Raw genomic sequence first — 19,430 nt, forward strand, 5'->3', positions numbered from 1 at the left:
TACTCGAGGTCAATAGAGAAACTCCTCAAAGACCATATCAGCTGGGGGATGGTACTGCTGTTTCAAACGGTCGTTGGGGACTGATAAGGAGCCCATCTCCAGAGAGGTCGGCTTTGATTGGAAGTCGAAACCAAATCTCCATCGCAGTTAAACCCTAACATGGTAAGCGGCTTCTGTGGCCCTGCTCAGTCTTGCTCAGTCCCACTCAGGCCCTACTCAGTCCCCTAGACCGTGCTGAGGCGGGGTAATACCGTGATCCTAGCGATCCTAGAGCGTCGTGACCCCGGTGATCCTAGATACCGTGATCCAGGTGATCCTTATCTTATCATGCCTTTGTCGGGTCCCGTACCCGACGCTTATGTAAGTTGATGATATAAGAAAACCTGAGGGGCGCGACCCGCGTGCATGACCTGCCCTTGTCCTTGGCCCAATCCTGCGACCTGTTGGTCGGGTCGTTACATCCTACCGCTGTCCAAACTCCACGGGTATGGACAGTTAGGTCGCGGTGACGCTCAGCCTTGTTGGAGCCCTCGCGGACAAGGCTGCACTAGGCGCTCGTCTGTTGCAATAGTCAATGATGGTACCGATATCACGGGTGGCATTGAGGCTGTGCATAGCACTAGGTAAGCATGTGAAGCATTCTGCATAACAGCAGGAACGCCTTACTCGCTCAAAGTAGCATCGTTTACCCCCAGCCTTAAGAGAGTCCCACAATCTGGGTGCTGTTACAGAGGCAGAAATAGACTCCGCTGAGGACGAAATGTAGGTCCATCACCCGAGCCGACAGGATAATTAAGGTGACGCTCTCGACAGCTCCGCTGGCCGACTCCAAATTCGTATGACTACTGAAGTTACGCGGTCGAACAAAACATGAGGCGTTGGCTGGTCCATATTTGGTTTGACTTTATTAGCTTCTAGATTTAAGCCTCCTCCTGTCTATTTATGCGATGCTCAATTTAAGAAATCTCCATTAGCCAGCTTGACTTCGTAGTTGTAGTAAGCTTGGAATTCGGCGTAGCAGAGATCGTGGTCACTCTCCGCGTCGAAGTTGAACTTGGCTTCTCGATCAGAGATGATCTTCTTCGGGACACCATCGGCAGCAGCGGCATCCGCTAGCAGCTGAACGTGGCAACTCCTTTCCATAGAGGTTAGGAGGAAGGCGGCCTCATCCACGGTCCGACCCACTGTTAAGAGACCGTGGTTGCGAAGGATGGCACCCTTGCCATTCGGCCCTAGTGACGAGGCGATTCGCTGTCCTTCCTCAGGACCAAAGACGACCCCTCCATGGTTATCATATACAGCCTGCGCGTCCCCATAGAATTTGCACGTATCTTGCGTCAGCATTTCGAGGGGCCGCCCAAAGACAGACCATGCTTTGCCGTAAATCCCGTGGCAGTGGACGACTGCCGCAGCATCAGGGCGAGCCTTGTGGATCTCGGTGTGAATCAAGAACCCGGCGCTGTTGATGACGGGCCATTCTGTATTGCCCCCGATGATTTTTCCGTCCAAGTTGACGAGGACCATGTCGCTGGCCTTGAGGAGTCCGAAGTGGACGCCATATGGATTGAACCAGAAGGCATCGCGGAACTCTGGATCTTGGACGGAGATGTGTCCCGAAATTCCTTCGATGTATCCTTCGCGGCTCCAGTGGCGGAAGACGCCAGCCATGTGCTGCTTGATCCATGTTCGGTGCTCTGCGAAGCTGGGGAAGTTGGGAATCCCGGGGAGAGACAAGCCGTTTGGCCCGAGCGAAAGTGCTTCCAGAGGCGTCTGGAGTCTCTTCTGGCTGAGTTCATTGGAGGTAGCATTTTTGGTTGTGAGGCTTCGCTCAGCGATCGGATCGGCAGCAGGGGCCATTGCTTGAGATGCTGCTCAACTGAAGCGAGGAGAAATCACTAGTAAGCTGAAGCTGGGAAACCCAGTGACATGACGACCGCAGCACAAAGACGACCGTGTTCGCCAACTGCGCCGTAGCGGAAACAGCAATCTCAATTAATATGAGCCTTAGATGCATGCACTTGCAGGTGGCGAGACCCTCGGTGGCGGCCCAGAGGCCACTCGGTTGATGTGGACGGGATGGTGGTGTCGGTGTTTCCGGGTCGGAGGGATGCTGTCGCTCCTGAGGGACCAATGGATAGCCAGACCAGACGTGGATGTCGGAATGTCCGGTCCAGTAGGGGCAGTCCGCAATCGGAGAAGCCAAGCACTCCGAAGCGCGAGTGGGTCTCGATGCTGGTGCATGCCCGTGGCTAGCTTTGCCTCGACTTCATCTCATTCGTCCTGATACTCTTGCGGGGAAATCAGACGAAAGCAGCCAACGCAGTCGGCCTGTGCTGAAGTCTTGTTAATCATTGGACGCGCTTCAATTGCACTAGTGTCATTCTAGGTGAAGAGACAGCTCGCCTGCCCAAGATTCGAAGCTACGTCCACTAAGTTGAATTATCGTGACTACCGCTCTAACTCGTCTACGGAAACCATGAGCCAAGAGCACCAGCAATGTGCTCTGGGGGCCCCAGGCTCAAGTGAATTCGTTCTAATCAGATCCTAACCAGAGCACAGCCTGAACATCCGCTGTCTGAAATGTATCTCCCTAGAAGGGCCCCCTCTCATTGCACAAGGCCCAAGTGCTTGCCAATTTCGTCCGAACCGCTGGTCCACAACCCAGGAGAGTGCTTGGGCCAGACGCTTCTGAAACCAAGTGCCTGTTGAAGTCTGGGTGCCAAGGTCTTTACCAAGTCCAACGGCACAGTGTGCGCAAAGGCTTCCTCCTGCGTAAAGGCACTTGTGACCATGACGCAGGAAATGACGCGTCGGAGAAAGTCCTCGGTCGAGTTGCAGCCACCCCCGTGCACGATCTTTCCTCCAATGATAAAGCAGTCTCCTGGTTGGAGCTCTACCGGGGCCGTCATCTCCTCTGCACCAAGGTTCTCGTCGTCAAAGTCGTACTTCCACTTGTGACTACCCGCAATGGCTCTCGTGGCCCCGTTCTTGACGTTTGTCTCGGTGGTGGCGAGGAGGAAGTTGAGCATCAACTCCGGGGCGTCGGTCCCGAGGGCCTGCGCAGGCCACCAGTTTCCGAAGTCGCGGTGCAGTTGTTGCAGAGGGTTCCCTGGTCCAATCTCCATCATAGTTGCGGTGCTCATCCAGTAGTCTCCCAGCCGCTTGCCAATGACGGCCTCTGTAATGTCGTGCATCAAGTCGGCATTGGCAACTTCCTCACGCCAGGTTTTGCTCAGCTGAAGCAACCCAGTCAGGCGTTTGGTATGAACGCCCAAGAACGCTTTGATCTCCTCCTGCATGTCGACAAGTTGGCCAGAAGGGGTCAAGGCTTTGAGGTGAGGATCAAGCTCTTCGTTGAGGTTGGTGGCTTGTTGTCGGCTGATAAATTGTTCGATCACGACCGCACCGTCATCTTCAATAACTTTGGCGATCTCATCCACCGGAGTGGTTCGTGGGACTCGGCGAATCCCAACGGGGACCTTAGTTGTGGTCGCAGGGCGACCTTCAACGGTGGTAGAGACGGATGTGGTAGTAGTCGAAGTCATCGTGATATGCTCGATGAATCCGTGGAAACGATTCTAGTGCCCGATCAGTTAAGAATGGTCGATGGTTGATTTTGGTGCGCTGTGGACGGGGTGAGCTGATTAGGATATCAAGAGGATTCGGCTATCAAGTAAATAAAAGCCAGCATTAGCTTCAGGCTTGCTCACCGGCCACTAGTCGGACCCCAGACCTTTGTCGTCGGGATGCTCGACCCGCCCATTTCGGAGATTCCGAACCATACTTCAACGGTTTCGGGGCGGACCTTCCGGCTTTGCCCCTTGGAGTCATCTAGCCTCAGGTTTGCCTATCACCATTCGAGTCTCCCCACGACGACAATTAGTGTTGTCGATTTTTCGATTTTAATGGCCCATGCAGCACACTATCAACAGCCACTCGATCCCATGCGAGATAAGAACCACCGCGGCGCGAGGTTCATCCAGTTTCGGAGAACGACATCGAACGAGACTCAATTGGTCACGATATCCGCCGTAGGTCAACGACTAGACGTCAAATCTACCTCGCCAGACAATCACCGTTATCTGAGGCGACTTTCAGATGAGCCGTACTGGCCTGTGCCATCCTACCAAGACGAAATCCAAGCACAGAGCGGGATGCTTTCGGATTCTCCTCATGGGGCTGCGTTGTCGTCCCTATGCCACCTGCGCAGGCACGCCAGAAACTTTTACGCGCTTCAATCATGATGTTCTTGAACAGACATATATTTTACACCTATTCCTATATAGACAATCTCGGTGTCCCCCCGAAAGTTTCCAACTGAGAAGCCGGCCTTCTGCCCCTGTGCAGCTCGGCCTTTCTCGGTTGTGTGATCAAGATGTACTTAAAATCAAACCAATTAGATAACCGAGGCTGCTCTACAAGGAAGTCTGATTGGCCTGGGGGATGGCATTCGTCTGAGCTTCTCTTCTGCGAAATTTGATCTTGTCCTTCCGCCCAAACAGCCCCAGGAGGAGTGGAGGAGCACCGACCAGAACGACCGCGACTCCAGCCTGTGCATAGAGTGCTCTCGACGCCTCACCAGGTGGGTTTCCATCTGGGTTGATGCCAGCAGCGAAGCCAAAGACGGTGACGGCGCCGAGGACATTGCCCATGCACCAGCAAACGGTGGATATGAATTCGGGCGGGACGGGGTAGAGGATCTCGGCCAGCGTCTCCAAGATCAAGGAGAGAACAGTAGTGCCAAATACTCCCATGAGTGTGCAGACGACAAAGGCCACAACACGACTCTCGGAAGCGGGGACAAAGATAAAGGCAATGTAGAGTCCTGCCCCCAAAACCAACATGCTTTGGATAGCGGGAATGTGTAGTCGCCACCGGTCGACAAGAGGTGCCACCACCAAAGCCACAGCGCATCCCACTCCTGTTTGCAGCCCAGTCAGAAGTCCCGCATCCTCCAAAGGGAATCCGTAAGGCGCCAGATACAACAACAAGAGCGTGGCGAAGGCATTGAAGAGAAGCAAGCCAACAATGAATGGTACAGCGAGCATGTAAAATTCGGGGCTCTTCAGCATCCTGAGAGCATAAGACCACGGCGAAGGTGTGTCGGATGTCTCCAGAGATTCCGGGGTGCTACTGGCTGGGTGCTCTCGCGGCGGTTCTGGGAAAAAAAAGCAGCTTGCTGCCGCGGCTGTGGAAATTCCAGCCACTATCAAGATAGACTGGGGCAGCTGTGATGCATCCTGGGCAAGAAAAGGGGTGGTGAAGGATCCGAGCATGGAACCGATGGTCGGGCTGATGGTACCAAAAGTAGTCGGAGTTGTGCGACGATCTGGGCGGAACCACTGGCTTGAGTAGACAGGAGCCACCGGTAGGACAAAGATTTGCGACAGAGCTAGGATAAGTTGGCCGATAATGGCCCCTGCCATGGAGGCTTTGGCCGTGCCGGCATACCGGATCCAGTTGCCAAGAATGGTGCCGGCAGCTCCCACCAAGACACTCTTACGTGTGCCATAGCGGTTGATGAACCATGCGGCGAAGGGGAAGGGGATGACCGCTAGCCCGTAAGCTGTGGAAAACCAGTTGATAGCCTGTGCATCGACCCCGAACCACTCCTGAGCGTATATGTTCACCGTGGCGTATGACAGCCAGCCCCAGACTTGTACCATGTTGAGGAAGCATAGAGCTGCCAGGCCATAATAGCGGTGGAAAGTCGAGATTTGGTGGTATTCGGTTGAAGTTCCAGCCGTAGCCGACGCCTGCCGGGAAAGCTCGATGGCCCCACCTGCTTTGGCTTTGGGTGTAGGCGGCGAGGTTGCCGATGACTTTGTGGATTCTGATGACATTGCAAGGAGAGTGAGGAGGGTGACAGATGAGTTGGCCTTGGGGGGGTAGACGGGCTTGCTTCGATGAGCTGGGTCGAGCATCAACGAGGAAGTCATTGACAGAGGCCGGCCGTCGATTTAAGGACGAATCGGCCTCAGGTTGTCGGGTCCTCCACAGCCGATTTTAAGAGACTAGCCCGAACGAGTCTGGACGCTATGCCTCGTTATCTCCTGTTTTGATGCTCCGCTAATTACTAGCGCCTTAGCCTTGCGGGGGAAATCCACACTGGCCTCAGTCAGGGGTTGTTTGTATCGCCGCAGCTGATAAGATGGCTAGACCTCGGGCATTCCGATATGGTTCGCCCATCCAAGTGAGCCTCGTACCCTTTCGGATTGTCCGATGCGGCCACGTCGTGGTGACCATGAACTGAACTAGCTTGTGCAATTGCCCTTAATAGCTGCTGGACTGCCGCGATAAGGTTGGGTGATGTACCGTTCGGACCGTAGGCACAACGCGTTAGGATCCCCTCCCTCCCAGGCAAAAACAACAATGGCGACTGCGGAGCAGGTCGTCCCCCTTGCAGACAGGCGCGCTCTTCGCGAGCGCTATGTCGGCAAGAGCCTGCTTGACCTACCCACGCCCGGAATCATCCTGGATGCAGACCGCATACGACGTAACTGCCGGGCCATGCTCGAAAGCTGCCAGTCATTGGGCTTGCAATGGAGAGCCCATGTCAAGACACACAAGGTGAGTCCGCGCAGCTACTTTCTCCAAAGTGTGGCTTCCTCTGCTGACCGGCACCACCATCTGTAGACGATCGAGGTATCGCGTCTTCAGGTTGGAGAGGACAAGACTCGCCCAGCCAACTTTGTAGTCTCGACACTGGCCGAGCTCGAATTCCTCAGTCCATTGCTGGCGTCGTACAAAGCCGAGGGGCGTGACTGCAACGCCATCTATGGGTTTCCTGTCTCCCCAGAGGTCGTCCCGAGGCTGGCCAAAGTCCTCCAAAGTGTGGGGCCGGGCAGCGTCGGACTTCTGGTCGATTGCGCGGCCCAGGTCGCCACGGCAGCGTCCATCAAGACCATGAGCGGCGGCGTTTTACCACTCGTCCATGTCAAGGTCGACGCTGGCGCCCATAGGGCTGGGCTTGTTCCGGGCACCCGCGCGTTTGAGGACTTGGTCAAGGCCCTGCTCGAAGCCCACGCTGCAGGCCACCTGGTCTTCAGTGGCCTGTATTCGCACGCCGGCCACTCATATAATGGTGACTCCCGCCCATCGGCCGTCTCCATGCTCGTCACGGAGCTGGACATTATGATCCGGGGTGCTGCTTACACAACATCCCTGCTGCCTCCGCCGTCCCCCCAACTATCCCTGACAATCTCCGCCGGCGCGACCCCTACGGCCCTTGCTATTCACAATGTCACCGTGGCTCACGAGCCTGACGAGGGCGAGCTCACGTCCTGCAACAAGCTGTCCGCCTTACTGCAGAAGGCCGCGGCAAGTGACCTGAAGGTTGAGGTTCATGCAGGAGTGTATCCATTTTTGGATCTCCAGCAGTTGGCAACCAAGAGCGCCCCAGACAGCGTGTTGTCCTGGGAGAATCTGGCTATGACAGCAATAGTCGAGGTGGTCAGTATTTATGAAGGCCGTGCGAAGGACAGCGGGACCGAGGTGCTAGTACGCGCTGGTATCTTGGCGCTCGGCCGGGAGAGTTGCAAGGCATACGGTGGACTGGCCATGGTTGCGCCATGGGGCATCGAAGGCGCGACCATGCCCAGAGGTAGCGTGGAAGACAACGCTGATGGCTGGGCCGTTGACCGCATCTCACAGGAGCACGGCATCCTGACGTGGTTGGGTGCTGAAAAAGGTCGAAAGGCAACCCGTCTGCATGTTGGCCAGAAGCTTCAATTGTGGCCAAACCATGCATGCATCACCGCGAGTCCCTTTGATTGGTACTACGTCGTGGACAGTGCACAAGGGGCAGGTGAGGTGGTTGTGGACGTTTGGACAAAGGCTAGGGGCTGGTAGATGAAGCCTATTCCGGAACGTACTCTGTTTGTTCAAGATCTAGACTACTTAATTCCCGCTCTGGGATGCCATTGGAAAATGGCCTCGATTTGACGAGATGAAGAATTATTGTGCAGATTGAGAGAAAACTCATCACTTTCCGAGATAGGCTGCTCATTTAGAGATCTGAAGCCAGTTTGGAGTTTATTGTGCCCAGTGCTTCATCCGACAACCACGGATGCAAATAGTGACAGACCTCACAGTTGATCATGCCAACAGAAGAGATATGTCTGGGGAAGTTTTCGAGGCCAATGAAGCTGCTGGACACCACGTGTGAGCCGTCGGCACTTCATTATCAGGAACTGTCCTTCGTCACCCGTTAACCGTCACTAGTCACCCGTTATCTCAAAACCGTAAGAGGAATCTTTGGACTGGGTGTGGTCATGAACTAGTGGATCCCAATTCCGTTCATGCCTTGCCCCGGATTCTCCGAGAATGCCGGTCTTTCCGGGCTCGACCCTAGCCCCCGGCCGTGGCGGCGCGCCCACGCACCATTTCAGGGCTCCACGGAAGCATGACTGATGTGGAGGAAACGTGCGATCTCTGACGGCGTTTATATCCTACACCCCTAACTTTAAAAACGTGAGACTCAGACGAGGAGTATCACCAGTGGTCTAAGAAGACGCGTCCAACAGTCTCAAAGCATTTACCGACTAGTAATAATCATCATGGCCCACGACAAGGCCCTGGTCAGCGTCAACGGCGCGTCACTGTCCAAGCCGCTGACTCTCTCGGCTCAGCCTAAGACGGACACATCTCGCAAAGGTGGCGACCCGAAGAAGCCGGCAATTCGCTTCGAGTCTCCGATCCTGCGCGTAGCACATCCGACCTCTTCTTTTCGACGAACCAGACTCACTTTCAAGCCTGTGGGTGGAACTCAGCACAACTACGACCAGGCAGGATACATGTTTGTATGGCCTCATCCAGACCTGCCGAATCCGGATGCCGAGCATCCGGGGACTACAGAGACCGGCCCTTTCTACGTCAAGGTCGGCATCGAGGTCATTTCCGGCACGCCGTTCGCTACTTGTCTCGCGAACAATGGACAGCTGGACTTCAGCGCGATCCCGCTGGCCCCCGGCACAGAAGGCGACGAGATCACCTATGAGGTTATGCGGTACAACGGTAGTCTCCTCGTGCTGCTGGTCAGAAAGGGAGACGATGGGCAGGAAACACCGATACCCGTGCGGATGATCGATTGGTGCCTCCAGGAGAACACAGAGCGGCCAAATATGTGGGTGGGCGTGCATGCCTGTCGTCCTGATTGGAACGATGAGGCCTCGGGGCCGTTGGAGGTTCAAATTACACACTTCGAGGTCGAGGACGAGCACGGCGCCACTCAATATGCATAAGATTCCAACAACCGCGATGGCTTTGGGGGGCTATGTGGAATTGGAACAGAGTCCTCTCAGCTCCAGAGGCCGCCTTCGGAATACCCCCCTGGTCCTTCTGGCATTTCCCAATTCCAATTGAGCGAGCCTAGAAACAGCGACTCACTGTCGGGTGGAAAGACAAGCTGGTTGATGTTCTCGACGCCGGCGAGGGACCCTTCTCGAGTCAAACGGTGGTCCACCTGGAAAGAAATAGTCAGTTAACCATGGCCTCTAGCAGTATTTTAGATTAGAAAGAACTTGCATTATCACCTCCCAGGCCGTGAGCAGGGTTCTGCTGTGAAATATCCAGGTGGTAGGGTCTACGATCCTGTCCCGGCTCCAAATGCCCGTCCATAGCTCCGTAAGCTGTGGTTGTGCTCGATGGCGAGGGGCGATCGTGATTGGCTGGAATGCTTCTGCCAGCCGCGCCTCTTGGGTCGATCTGCGAGTGGTTTTGTTGTTGTCTGCGGACATACTCATGGGCAATGGCGGTAAATTCGCCGAAGTGCACAGTTCCAGGAGCACCTTGGGATGCATAGACGAGTTCTAGTCTGGAGAAATAGCCGGCTGTAATGTCAAGGAATGCGAGACTCTTGGCTGTCTCCGGGTGGTGGGGATTATGCACGACGCAGTCAAAGAGCACGAACATTGCCATCATCGGCATATGAATAAGACATCTGTATCGAGGGGAAGTCAGCGTCACCATCGTGAGGCAGATGTTGTTTGGCCTAAACTTACATCATAGGCGTGCTCGGCTCCTGAGGTATGAACTGGACCAGCGCGACAATGGCCCGCGCCGCCATTAACAGAGATACAGTTGCGTCAGATCGCCTGGTCGATTGGGCGTCGGAGAGGTGCAGTTTCAAACGCGCCAGGGAGACAATCAGTCCATAGTACATAAAGTGCAAACGCAACACGATCATGGCGTGTCCTGGCTGGGTGAAGCGCAGATTAGGAAGACCATGGTTCGGGCAGAGCTTTTCGGGTATTGTCTTCAGCCAATTGTCGATGTCGGTTGTCACGCCGGCGATTTTTTCGAACTGCTCTTCCTTTGTTCTGAAGGTAGCGCTAATGGAAAACAAAGACACATATGCTTTCCAGAGAAGACGGGAAAAGGAGGCGCTAGTTCGTACCCAGTCCAAACCCTCCAGAATGACGGGGGTGGGGTTTGGGAGTGGGCAGCTGATGTCGGCGTCGCAAATAACCTGAAATTTTAGAGATTAGTGTTCAACCCAGACTAAAGACTCCGAAGTCCCACAGTGACTCACAGAAGCCATGCAAGTGTGGAAAGAGTATTCCTTCTCGATGTAGTATATGACCCAGAAGGTACCTTGACGGCAGTGTTCGTCCATGGGGTTCTCAAAACTCCTCTTACTCATTGCCGAGGCTGCGCGTCCAGCCTCTCGTATGAAGAGTCCTTCGTGCCTGTAGCCCTCTGCCGTCAGGGAATAGACGGCCATTGCACAAAGGGCCTTTATTCTGCATGAGTGATATAACTTGTGATAGCGCCCGGAGCACCGTCTACTTACCTGCATAGACAACATCGTCTTCTTAGAGAGGAGCACGTCAGCATAGCAGGAAACTGCGCGAGAAAAGAGTTGAGAGGCGGTCCCCTTGCCGGCCTTGAAGGAGCCCCCATCCTGGTTCATACATCCAAGTGAAATGACCGCGTAGAAGAGCACCATGAATGGCTTGCATGAGTGCAGGTTGCGCTGTAAATTTTGGTTGCTGATCATGCTTTCGAACCACTCTCGATTGAGAAATGGGTACACGGGATGCACATGTTCGAAGTATGCTGGAGCACAGTTAGCATGAACGATGAGTCGAGAGAATGTCCAGGGTGTAATTACGGGGCGCTTTGCAAAAAGGGCTCAGTTCAGCGGACAAGCACAGCACAACACTTACCAACGACATATTGGAGATAGCCGTCGGGGAGGTCCTGACATTGCCCATGTGAATCGTCATTTGGTAACGAAGGATCACAATCAGTGAGCACATTCATGGCTTCACCTGCGCTAGTTTCTATTGTCGCCAAAAGCTGGCGGACCCTGTCATGGCCCAGTCGCTCCGAAAGACTCGACATGGACTTCTCCGAGTAAAAGGCGAGGGCGGAGCTTCCCACTGAGAGATGCATCAGTATCAGAACCGGTGTCTGGAAGAGACTCAGACTTTACCGTGGTCATCATCGGCCTGTTGAAGAAGTGAGATTCCGATCGGTTCATCATTAGGCTTATTCGTGTCTATGATCGCTCTATACTGACCGTGAAGGTGGACCTGTCATTTGTCCTCGCCTGTCGTGTACAGTTGGTGGCGAGAAGCTCGTCTATGTAGAGCGAATCATCCAGAAGTCGGCTTGCTGTCGGTTGTATTGTTCCCAGTGGCCCGCTTTGGCTCATTCGTGGCGTGAGCTGATGGTTTGAAGGGCTGGATGCCGACGGTGGCAGGGCTTGTGTTGAAGGGGTCAAGCGAGGGCCTTGGCGATCATGGCTACTATCTGGAGGTGTATGGAAGATATGCTCGATAGACTGCTGACATTGCTGAGCAGCGAGCTGGACGACGGGGGAGTGAACATGGTGATTGGACCGGCGGCTTCTCATTGGGGAGAAATGGCAGGAAGCGCCTCGTTTCTGACAGGCATGCGCAGCCGAGAGTCAGCAAGCCATTAGGAAGTTGCGCATCTCGGCACCTGATGAAATGGTTCACTTACGCGGCAAGATATGCATATAGTATCTTCTTGCATCTCTTCTGGACTCGGTGTAGAGGTGTGAGCAACAAGCAGGCTCGCCGCGACGAGGTCACCCTGTAGATGGCCAATGCAGATCGGAGCACATACTCAGGCATCTCGTCTTCCGGCTCCGACACTCGTCACAGCTCGTCAGCATCTTGATGTTACTCATTGTTGCGGGTGGTGAGGGAGCACCCGGACGTCTGTTGCGATTTCCCAGCGCTCGTGAACTTGTCGGGGGTCACCAGACGGGAGGGGTTGCAGAGGAAATACCCACACCCGGCCGCTTCCCTGCCGTTGACGGCGTACTTATCGGCAGCCCCAGGCCGTGGCCACTGCCTTCCCCACAATTGGCAAGGGTTATGCTTTGCCCCTAGCCTGCCGCTAAGCCCATGCCCATGGGCCTCTTTCCACCGCCTGTGGACGCACTTCTCCGAGAGTGCCGACTTCTGCTGATAAGAAACAGCCTGGATCCGTACGAGGAGAGTGTAAAACTCGAGGCTCAAGCATTGATACATGGGGCCACGCAGCAGGTCGTCGTCGCCAGCTGACTCGCTTACTGACACGTGAAGGGTGGAACGACAATTGAGAGGCGAAGGCTCGATAAGGCGAAGGCATGTAGATAAGCAGGTGGGTCGTGCCCTGGCGCCTGACGTAGGTAGGCGCCGACCAACGGGTCGCGAGATCTAGGCCGTAAACAGGGGGAACCGCGGCATGACTAGGTAATGATCTGGGACCAGTAAGCATCTGCGGCTGACCAAAGGCTCGCGGTGATTGGGATCACGACGCAACTATCACGTAGAAACAAATGAGCTGGGACATTTCATCAAAGTAGTGAATTCAAGTCCTGACTCAGCCGTGCACTTGACTTGGCCACTCAGTTGCGCCGAAGTGACCTGTCCTTCCATAGACACGACAGCGTCGACTCCAGGAGAGCATGGCAGGCACAAAACTCAGCCAATACTGTCAAGTCTCTACCTACCATCAGAATACAGACCCTACCCTATAGCAGCCCCACCAGGACGGTTAAGGCTGGAGGCTGGGGGCTGGATCACGACATGTAGATCGATATGTCTTGCGGCGGTTCCAAGGTCCAACTACTTTTGACCAACCCTGGCAAAGTCAGATATCAACGCCCCGAGTTCATGAAAGCCAGCACCCGCACTCATCCATGCACAACGCCCCCAGCTCTGTCTGCCTTGCCCTGCCCTAACAACTGACTGCGTATCCTCAAGCTTGAAATCAATCAGCCAGCCAGATAATAACACCATAGATACGATTGTACGAATTCCACTGCGCGGGCGATATGTAGAGTGGCGTGCATTAGTTGGGCTGAGGCAGTGGAGACTACTTAGTTGGAGCTACGAGTTTCGGGCAAAGGCCATCTCGGAACCTCCGGGCTCGGTGAGTAGAGCGCCCTCCAACCTCCACTTTCGTTATCTATGCAGCTAGCTTTGCGCTGAAGATCACTAGCGCTCAAGCGACACTGCTCGGAAACTCCGAGGACCCCGGGGTCACCTTTTCCGCGGCCTCGACTCTCGAAAGCATCGCCACGGACATTCCATCCCACCATCTCTAGCTTCACCAATCTAGACAAACTCATTTGATTCTATGGTACTTGGAGGCTGCAGCTCCCTTCAGGATCTTGATAAAGCGAACCAGCACTTATTCGTATTGCAGCCTGCCGTTGTGTTGGGCCACAAGATTGTTTCTTCGCCACATATCTATACGCAGTACACCTTTTCGTTGCAGTGCTAGCCGCCTGTACCTTCCCTTGTGGGCATCCATCCTTTCACCATGGGCAGCGTCATGACACCCCAGCAATCTCCAGGGACGACTGGCGTCCAAGCGCCAATCGCCGATTCTCCGCTTGGTCAGCCTCGGCGCATACGCGTCATCTGCATCGGGGCGGGCATCACGGGAATCAATCTCGCCTACATGCTCCCAAAACATATCAAGAATCTTGATTATGTCATGTACGACAAAAACCCCGAAGTGGGAGGAACGTGGTTTGAGAATACGTTAGGCGATCCATTCCAAGGAGGAGCATTCTTCCAGTCATTAGTAAGCAGGACGGGAGCTCATCAAGATACAGCTATCCCGGTGTCGCTTGCGACATTCCCGCACACATTTACCAATATGCGTGGGCGCCCAACCCTAACTGGAGTGAATTGTGAGTACACTAAGATGATTTCCCGGGCTTGACGAGGCACTCTCCTCGCCATCAGCAGTGAAATCGCACCAGAAAATGCATTCTGGCGTTCTTTCGTGGAGCTAACCTCATTAAAGCTATGCGAGTGGCAAGGAAATCTTGGCCTACGTGCAGTCCGTGGCGCAAAAGTTCGATCTGGTCAAGTTTGCCCGTCTCCAACATACCGTGTGTCATGCTTCATGGGACGAAAGTGAAGGCATCTGGAACGTCAAGATCAAAAATGACTTGACTGGGGAGATCATCAGCGACACTTGCCAATTTCTTATCAACGGAGGCGGCTTCCTCAAGTAGGTCCTTCGAGAACGCCCTAACCAACCACTTAACCGAGTTAAGCTATGTGCTGATCCTTCTTACAGCAACTGGAGACTACCCCAAATCCCAGGTATACACTCATTTGCGGGTCCCTTGTTGCATTCTGCGAACTGGGACGCTTCCATCGCTCTGGAAGGCAAACGCGTCGGAGTTATTGGGAACGGCTCATCTGGCATCCAGCTTGTCACCGCGATCCAGCCCTGTGAGTCCCCAGCCTATCTTGTCTTGATAAAAGAGAGTCCATCGACGGCGGTGTCCATGAGACTGGGACCTGGCTGACCTTGTTCGGAAGTGGCGAGCCACCTCACCACGTTCATTCGAAACCCTACCTGGATCTCGACCGTGTATGCACAGGAATTTGCAAGCGAAGGTGGTGGCAACTTCAAATGTGAGTTTGAAGCTTATCGAAGCAGTTGGCAGCCAGATGCTCACCAAGCACGATAGACTCGGAGGAGCAGAAGAAATCATTCCAGAATGACTCCGAAAAATACCTCGCCTATCGGAAGGCAATTGAGACGGAAATGAATGGGAAGTTTGAAATTGTGGGTCTTCTCATTGCTTACACCCTGGACTGCTCATTACAGTGACTAACCACGATTCGCTGGTCGCTGCGGCTCGTAATAGAACTTCAAGGATAGCGAGTTTCAAAAGATGGCCCGTGCTTATCTGGCAGATCAAATGCGGAAGCGCCTTGGCGAAGGACACCCGTTGGCCTCGAAGCTGATCCCAGACTTCGCAGTCGGCTGCAGGCGCTTGACGCCCGGGGTGGGATACCTAGAAGCCCTCACATCTGAGAACACAACAGTCATACAAGATCCGATCGACTACATCACACCGACTGGTGTCCAGCTAAAGGAAGGCAACGCTGTGGACCTCGATGTCCTGGTCTGTGCGACTGGGTTCGACGTCTCGTGGGCCCCTCGATTCCCGATCATCGGCCGTAACGGAACCAACTTGCAAGAAAGATGGACTCGGTCTAGGGCGGCAGCCTACATGGCTATGGCAGTGCCCGATTTTCCCAACTACTTCAGTGAGTATACAACATCTTGAGAGAACGGCAGCGACGAGTGTACACTTACGCAGGATGATTTCATTATCTTGAAAGTCGTGACTAACACTGGCGGCGTCAGTATTCCTGGGCCCTGGCGGACCACACTCACATGGATCAGCAATCCCCACGATTGAGCACCAGACACGGTACATCATCCGCATGATTTACAAAGCCCAGACCGAAGGCTACAAAGCCATAGCGCCTTCCTCGGCTGCAACTGAGGAGTTCCTTACGCACATGAAGGAATTCAACAAGAAGGCGGTCTGGAGTGACAACTGCAGCTCCTGGCTCAAACAAGGTAGGATCTTTTAATTTTCTCCTTTCATGTCCAAGATCTCTGAAGAATAATGATTGACATTCTGCTCTTCTTTTTGATAGGTAGCGACCAGGCATCTCCGTTGTGTCACCCGGGAAGTCGGATCCACTGGTTTCATATGTTGCAGGCGCCAAGGTGGGAGGACTGGATCTGGGAACCTATCACTCCGGGAAACAGGTTCAGCTACTTAGGAAATGGTTATACAACCTGGGAGGAAGAGGGCAAAGACATCAGCTGGTACATAGATCCGGCAAAGAGCGGCCTCGAAGTGATTCGGTATTGATCACACATGTAGTACAACATGTTATCCCGAAACTCGGCGACCTAGATAGCGACAATGGCTATGATGAGACTGAGCCTTCTGCGCAACGTATCTGCATCATTGGAGTCGGAGCTGCAGGACTGTACACGGCGTGGAGGTTGCAAATGGCTGGATTCGGCCAGATCGACATATTTGAGGCATCAGGAAGACCTGGAGGGCGCATGTTCACGCACGTCTTTCCCGAGGATGACAACTGCTACCACAACTACTTGGACGTTGGGGCTATGTGCCTGCCCCACATTTCTCGCATGGACGCGTGAGTTTAGACTTATAAGCACCATTGAGCTTGTGGCATTAACTAACAAAATATGGTATGAAGCACTTTTCGACTAATAGACAGCCTTCGTCTGAATGATAAATTGAAGCAATACTGGTTGGGGATTCCAGAAACCGAGAATCCTCCCGAACCCCGTTTATGGTGGTTTCAGAACATACAGCCTCAGTAAGCTATCCTTTGCCGCACCCAGAATTGAATCATCGGCAGCTGAGGACGGCAAGAAGACCGACTTGGCCTAATGTTCCCCTAATTTCGACATTGATATGAACAAGCTTTACATAAAGTATGGCCTGGGGAATGAGAACGGCTTCCAGGATGGTGACTGATGGCCTCGATACTTTCTCGACGAGAAGTTGGCTTACGAACGAAGCTGATCCTAAGTGAACGAAGCCCGGCCCTAATGTCCGTAACGCTCCTGCTGACCTCTCGTTTCTGAACCAGGCTCACCTACGACGAGACGGTGGCGGCTGAATCACTTGAAGCGTAGACTGCTACGTACACGCTGATCTTACAATATGGGACACTAATTCGAGTTTGCGCAGATCTACTGTTCTCTTCGAGCAAACGACGCTCGAGACGGTTTGCGAGTACATCGACTTCCAAGCCGCCAGCAAAGGCCCGTGGTCCCGCCTCGAGAGCGGTATTAAGGTAATTGTGGACGCTATGGTTGCCCAAGTGGGTGCTGCCCAGGGTGCAAATATTAGATACAACACTCCTGTCACTGCCCCCCGTAACAACGAGGACGATAGAACGATCGCCGGAACTACTCAAAGCGGCAAGACTCAGGAATACCGCGCCATATTTTGCACGACCTCCTTGTCGTGCCTGCGCCGCATGGACATCTCGCAGCTGGGCCTGCCGGACCAAATTTTGACCGGCCTACGAACATTGAGTTATGACCGTGCGACTAAGGTCGGCATTAATTCTCTCGCGCGTGGTGGCGCGATTACCTCGAGAATCCCGGCGGCGTTTCGTCCACCGATTTGCCAATCAGCAAGATCGTATACCCATCGTGGGATGACGATAAGGAGAAGCCGTCGGCACTGCTAGCGTCGTACTCGTGGTCGCAGGATGCCACACGTATGGGGGCCGTATTCAAAAACCCGGGCCCCGCCGACCAGCCAGACTGTAACGCCGACGTCGTTACACAGTGTTTAGATGATATCGTTCAGGTCTAGAAGCAGGCTCCAGGTATTGAAAACCCCCCGACTACCCAGCAGCTACGGAACTCATACGTAGACCATTTCGCATACCTATGGGTCCAGGATAAGTCCCAATGTGGAGCCTATGCCATATACGGCCCTGGCCAGTTGCAGTACGTATATCCACGATTCAAGGAAGTAGTCTGCCAAGAAAACTTTACCATAGCAGGCGAGGCGCTTAGTACAGAGCAGTCATGGATTTCTGGTGCCCTAAACAGCGCCTATGCGAGTTTAATGCATTGGTTTGTTTTCAACAATTATAAGAAAGCACAAGCCCTACTTAAGGAGTCGGAACTACGTGGCGGTTCAGGAAAGCACCCAGAAGAAATGGATGAGGAGCTCCTTTATTGGTCTATGAAGCTCGGAGAAGACTTCGACAAAGACAATAAACTTGTCGATGCCGGGGATAACCTTAAGCTTTAGGTAAACTTCCCTTACATTCCGTTACTGCTATCACATACAATGCTTTTTGATTTAGCGCATTCTCTTCCCTTCCGGCGGTACCTGGAAGTAGCGAAGCACCATGACTACGCACAGCGCGATAGAATGCAGCACGAACGTACTAAAAGCCTGTGCAGACAGCTCTGTAAAGAATGGCGCTGCAGCGCCGCCTGAGTTCCTATCGGTCTCTATAGCACCTTGATCACTGACCTACTCGCAACGAAACAAGCTGTGGGCCGAGGCAGTCGCAGCGCAGAGGTATACAGGACCCAATTTGAGGTCGACAATAGCAAGTGTTACGGTGTTACTAATAATGTCAGGGATAAGGTAGCTAAACTACCGCCGCCGGAAAGGTAATCCAAGATACAACCCTTTTCTCGCTGGTACGTGGCCCCACCGGCGACAGGAAGGCCCGCCCAAGCGTCATACCACCCCAGAACTCCAAGGTGACACTTTCCACCAGGTCTGGGTCGCCGCCGCGGAAGATGGCGAGGAACGATATGAACTAGCCGGAGACGGAGACCTCGGCGCCCTGGGAAGCAAGCATGAAGATGGGCCCCAGTAGCACGACGCGTAGCATAATAGCTGTCCATTCATCGCCATAGCTGTAAGGGTGAGTTGTCTTTATGGAGAGATGCTCGACGGCGTGGCCGACTAGTGACTCCCTCGACATACTCGGAGTCGCGCTTCATAATGCCCGTCCTGAGGTTGGCAGACCCGTTGATAACACTGGCCATCCAGTCCTTGTCGTTAAACTCGTCCTGGGGCGGACTATCGAGGAGGCTGGTGCTCTGGGACAGGGCCATCTTGATGAACTCGCTCAGAGCCTCCTTAATGTAGCGGTCATCGAGAGCGCGGGGGAATCCGGCGTTGACCCATACCTCAGAGGGCGAGTATATATAGCCGATCATGTTCTTTCCGTAAGGGTAGTTAACTACCTTCTTCCAGTCAACTTAGCTTACAACTTGCCTTAGAACAGTCGCAGGGACGTTCATATAGTTAACAACGCAAAACATAATCGATTATAGGAAGCCCGCAACATCTCTCGAGACACTCGTGTCGGAAACCGTTGCAAGCAGATGAACGCTCTGGGTTATGTCCCAGACTTCTGGTAAGCTTGCCCATGATTTTAAGCTTTGGTAATATTGAAGAACACGCTAGGCGGCCGTCAAGTAATATCTCCAAACTTTCAAGCTTCCTCGTGAAAACTATAGCTTTCTCGTTAGCAGCTTGTATTATTATATATAACCTGCGAATCATAGTGCCTACCTCTAGTAGCAGGAACGTAAGCATAGTAGCCAGTAATCCA

At 53.7% G+C, this 19,430-nt stretch overlaps 8 protein-coding genes across 8 annotated transcripts; 3 read left to right on the forward strand and 5 right to left on the reverse strand.

Annotated features, from left to right (window-relative positions):
* Positions 1-461: 461 nt before the first annotated feature.
* Positions 462-1,998, reverse strand: B0I36DRAFT_295465 (class II aldolase family protein). The gene has a single exon (XM_046151858.1). It carries the CDS (start codon positions 1,855-1,857, stop codon positions 952-954), a length of 906 nt encoding a protein of 301 aa, XP_046008324.1. The 5' UTR covers positions 1,858-1,998; the 3' UTR covers positions 462-951.
* A 571-nt stretch (positions 1,999-2,569) lies between these two features.
* On the reverse strand, positions 2,570-3,400 carry B0I36DRAFT_332025 (uncharacterized protein). Its single transcript, XM_046155055.1, has one exon. It carries the CDS (start codon positions 3,297-3,299, stop codon positions 2,607-2,609), a length of 693 nt encoding a protein of 230 aa, XP_046008325.1. The 5' UTR covers positions 3,300-3,400; the 3' UTR covers positions 2,570-2,606.
* Positions 3,401-4,415: 1,015 nt separating this feature from the next.
* Positions 4,416-5,843, reverse strand: B0I36DRAFT_250876 (major facilitator superfamily domain-containing protein; the record flags this gene model as incomplete). The annotated part of the gene is made up of 1 exon (XM_046150572.1): positions 4,416-5,843. The coding sequence occupies one exon, from the start codon at positions 5,841-5,843 to the stop codon at positions 4,416-4,418; it is 1,428 nt and encodes a 475-aa protein (XP_046008326.1).
* A 529-nt stretch (positions 5,844-6,372) lies between these two features.
* B0I36DRAFT_250308 (putative serine dehydratase domain-containing protein) lies at positions 6,373-7,851 on the forward strand (the record flags this gene model as incomplete). Its single annotated transcript, XM_046150534.1, has 2 exons — positions 6,373-6,570; positions 6,637-7,851. 2 exons carry the CDS (start codon positions 6,373-6,375, stop codon positions 7,849-7,851), a joined length of 1,413 nt encoding a protein of 470 aa, XP_046008327.1.
* A 707-nt stretch (positions 7,852-8,558) lies between these two features.
* B0I36DRAFT_249965 (uncharacterized protein) lies at positions 8,559-9,242 on the forward strand (the record flags this gene model as incomplete). Its single annotated transcript, XM_046150516.1, has 1 exon — positions 8,559-9,242. The coding sequence occupies one exon, from the start codon at positions 8,559-8,561 to the stop codon at positions 9,240-9,242; it is 684 nt and encodes a 227-aa protein (XP_046008328.1).
* A 268-nt stretch (positions 9,243-9,510) lies between these two features.
* B0I36DRAFT_249683 (uncharacterized protein) lies at positions 9,511-11,893 on the reverse strand (the record flags this gene model as incomplete). Its single annotated transcript, XM_046150491.1, has 7 exons — positions 9,511-9,940; positions 10,002-10,468; positions 10,532-10,735; positions 10,847-11,000; positions 11,237-11,384; positions 11,438-11,453; positions 11,525-11,893. Coding segments are annotated over 7 exons (1,788 nt in total), but the record flags the coding sequence as incomplete, so codon positions are not given.
* Positions 11,894-13,726: 1,833 nt separating this feature from the next.
* Positions 13,727-16,246, forward strand: B0I36DRAFT_416425 (putative monooxygenase). Its single transcript, XM_046162075.1, has 9 exons — positions 13,727-14,009; positions 14,084-14,161; positions 14,278-14,487; positions 14,557-14,714; positions 14,805-14,900; positions 14,957-15,054; positions 15,137-15,542; positions 15,643-15,861; positions 15,942-16,246. The coding sequence occupies exons 1-9, from the start codon at positions 13,786-13,788 to the stop codon at positions 16,160-16,162; spliced, it is 1,710 nt and encodes a 569-aa protein (XP_046008330.1). The 5' UTR covers positions 13,727-13,785; the 3' UTR covers positions 16,163-16,246.
* Positions 16,247-18,626: 2,380 nt separating this feature from the next.
* On the reverse strand, positions 18,627-19,032 carry B0I36DRAFT_352980 (uncharacterized protein; the record flags this gene model as incomplete). Its single annotated transcript, XM_046157171.1, has 2 exons — positions 18,627-18,726; positions 18,797-19,032. 2 exons carry the CDS (start codon positions 19,030-19,032, stop codon positions 18,627-18,629), a joined length of 336 nt encoding a protein of 111 aa, XP_046008331.1.
* Between the last annotated feature and the right edge of the window lie 398 nt (positions 19,033-19,430).

This window comes from Microdochium trichocladiopsis, assembly GCF_020744255.1.
Source record: "Microdochium trichocladiopsis strain MPI-CAGE-CH-0230 chromosome Unknown B0I36scaffold_9, whole genome shotgun sequence".
NCBI classification, from domain to species: Eukaryota; Fungi; Ascomycota; class Sordariomycetes; order Xylariales; family Microdochiaceae; genus Microdochium; species Microdochium trichocladiopsis.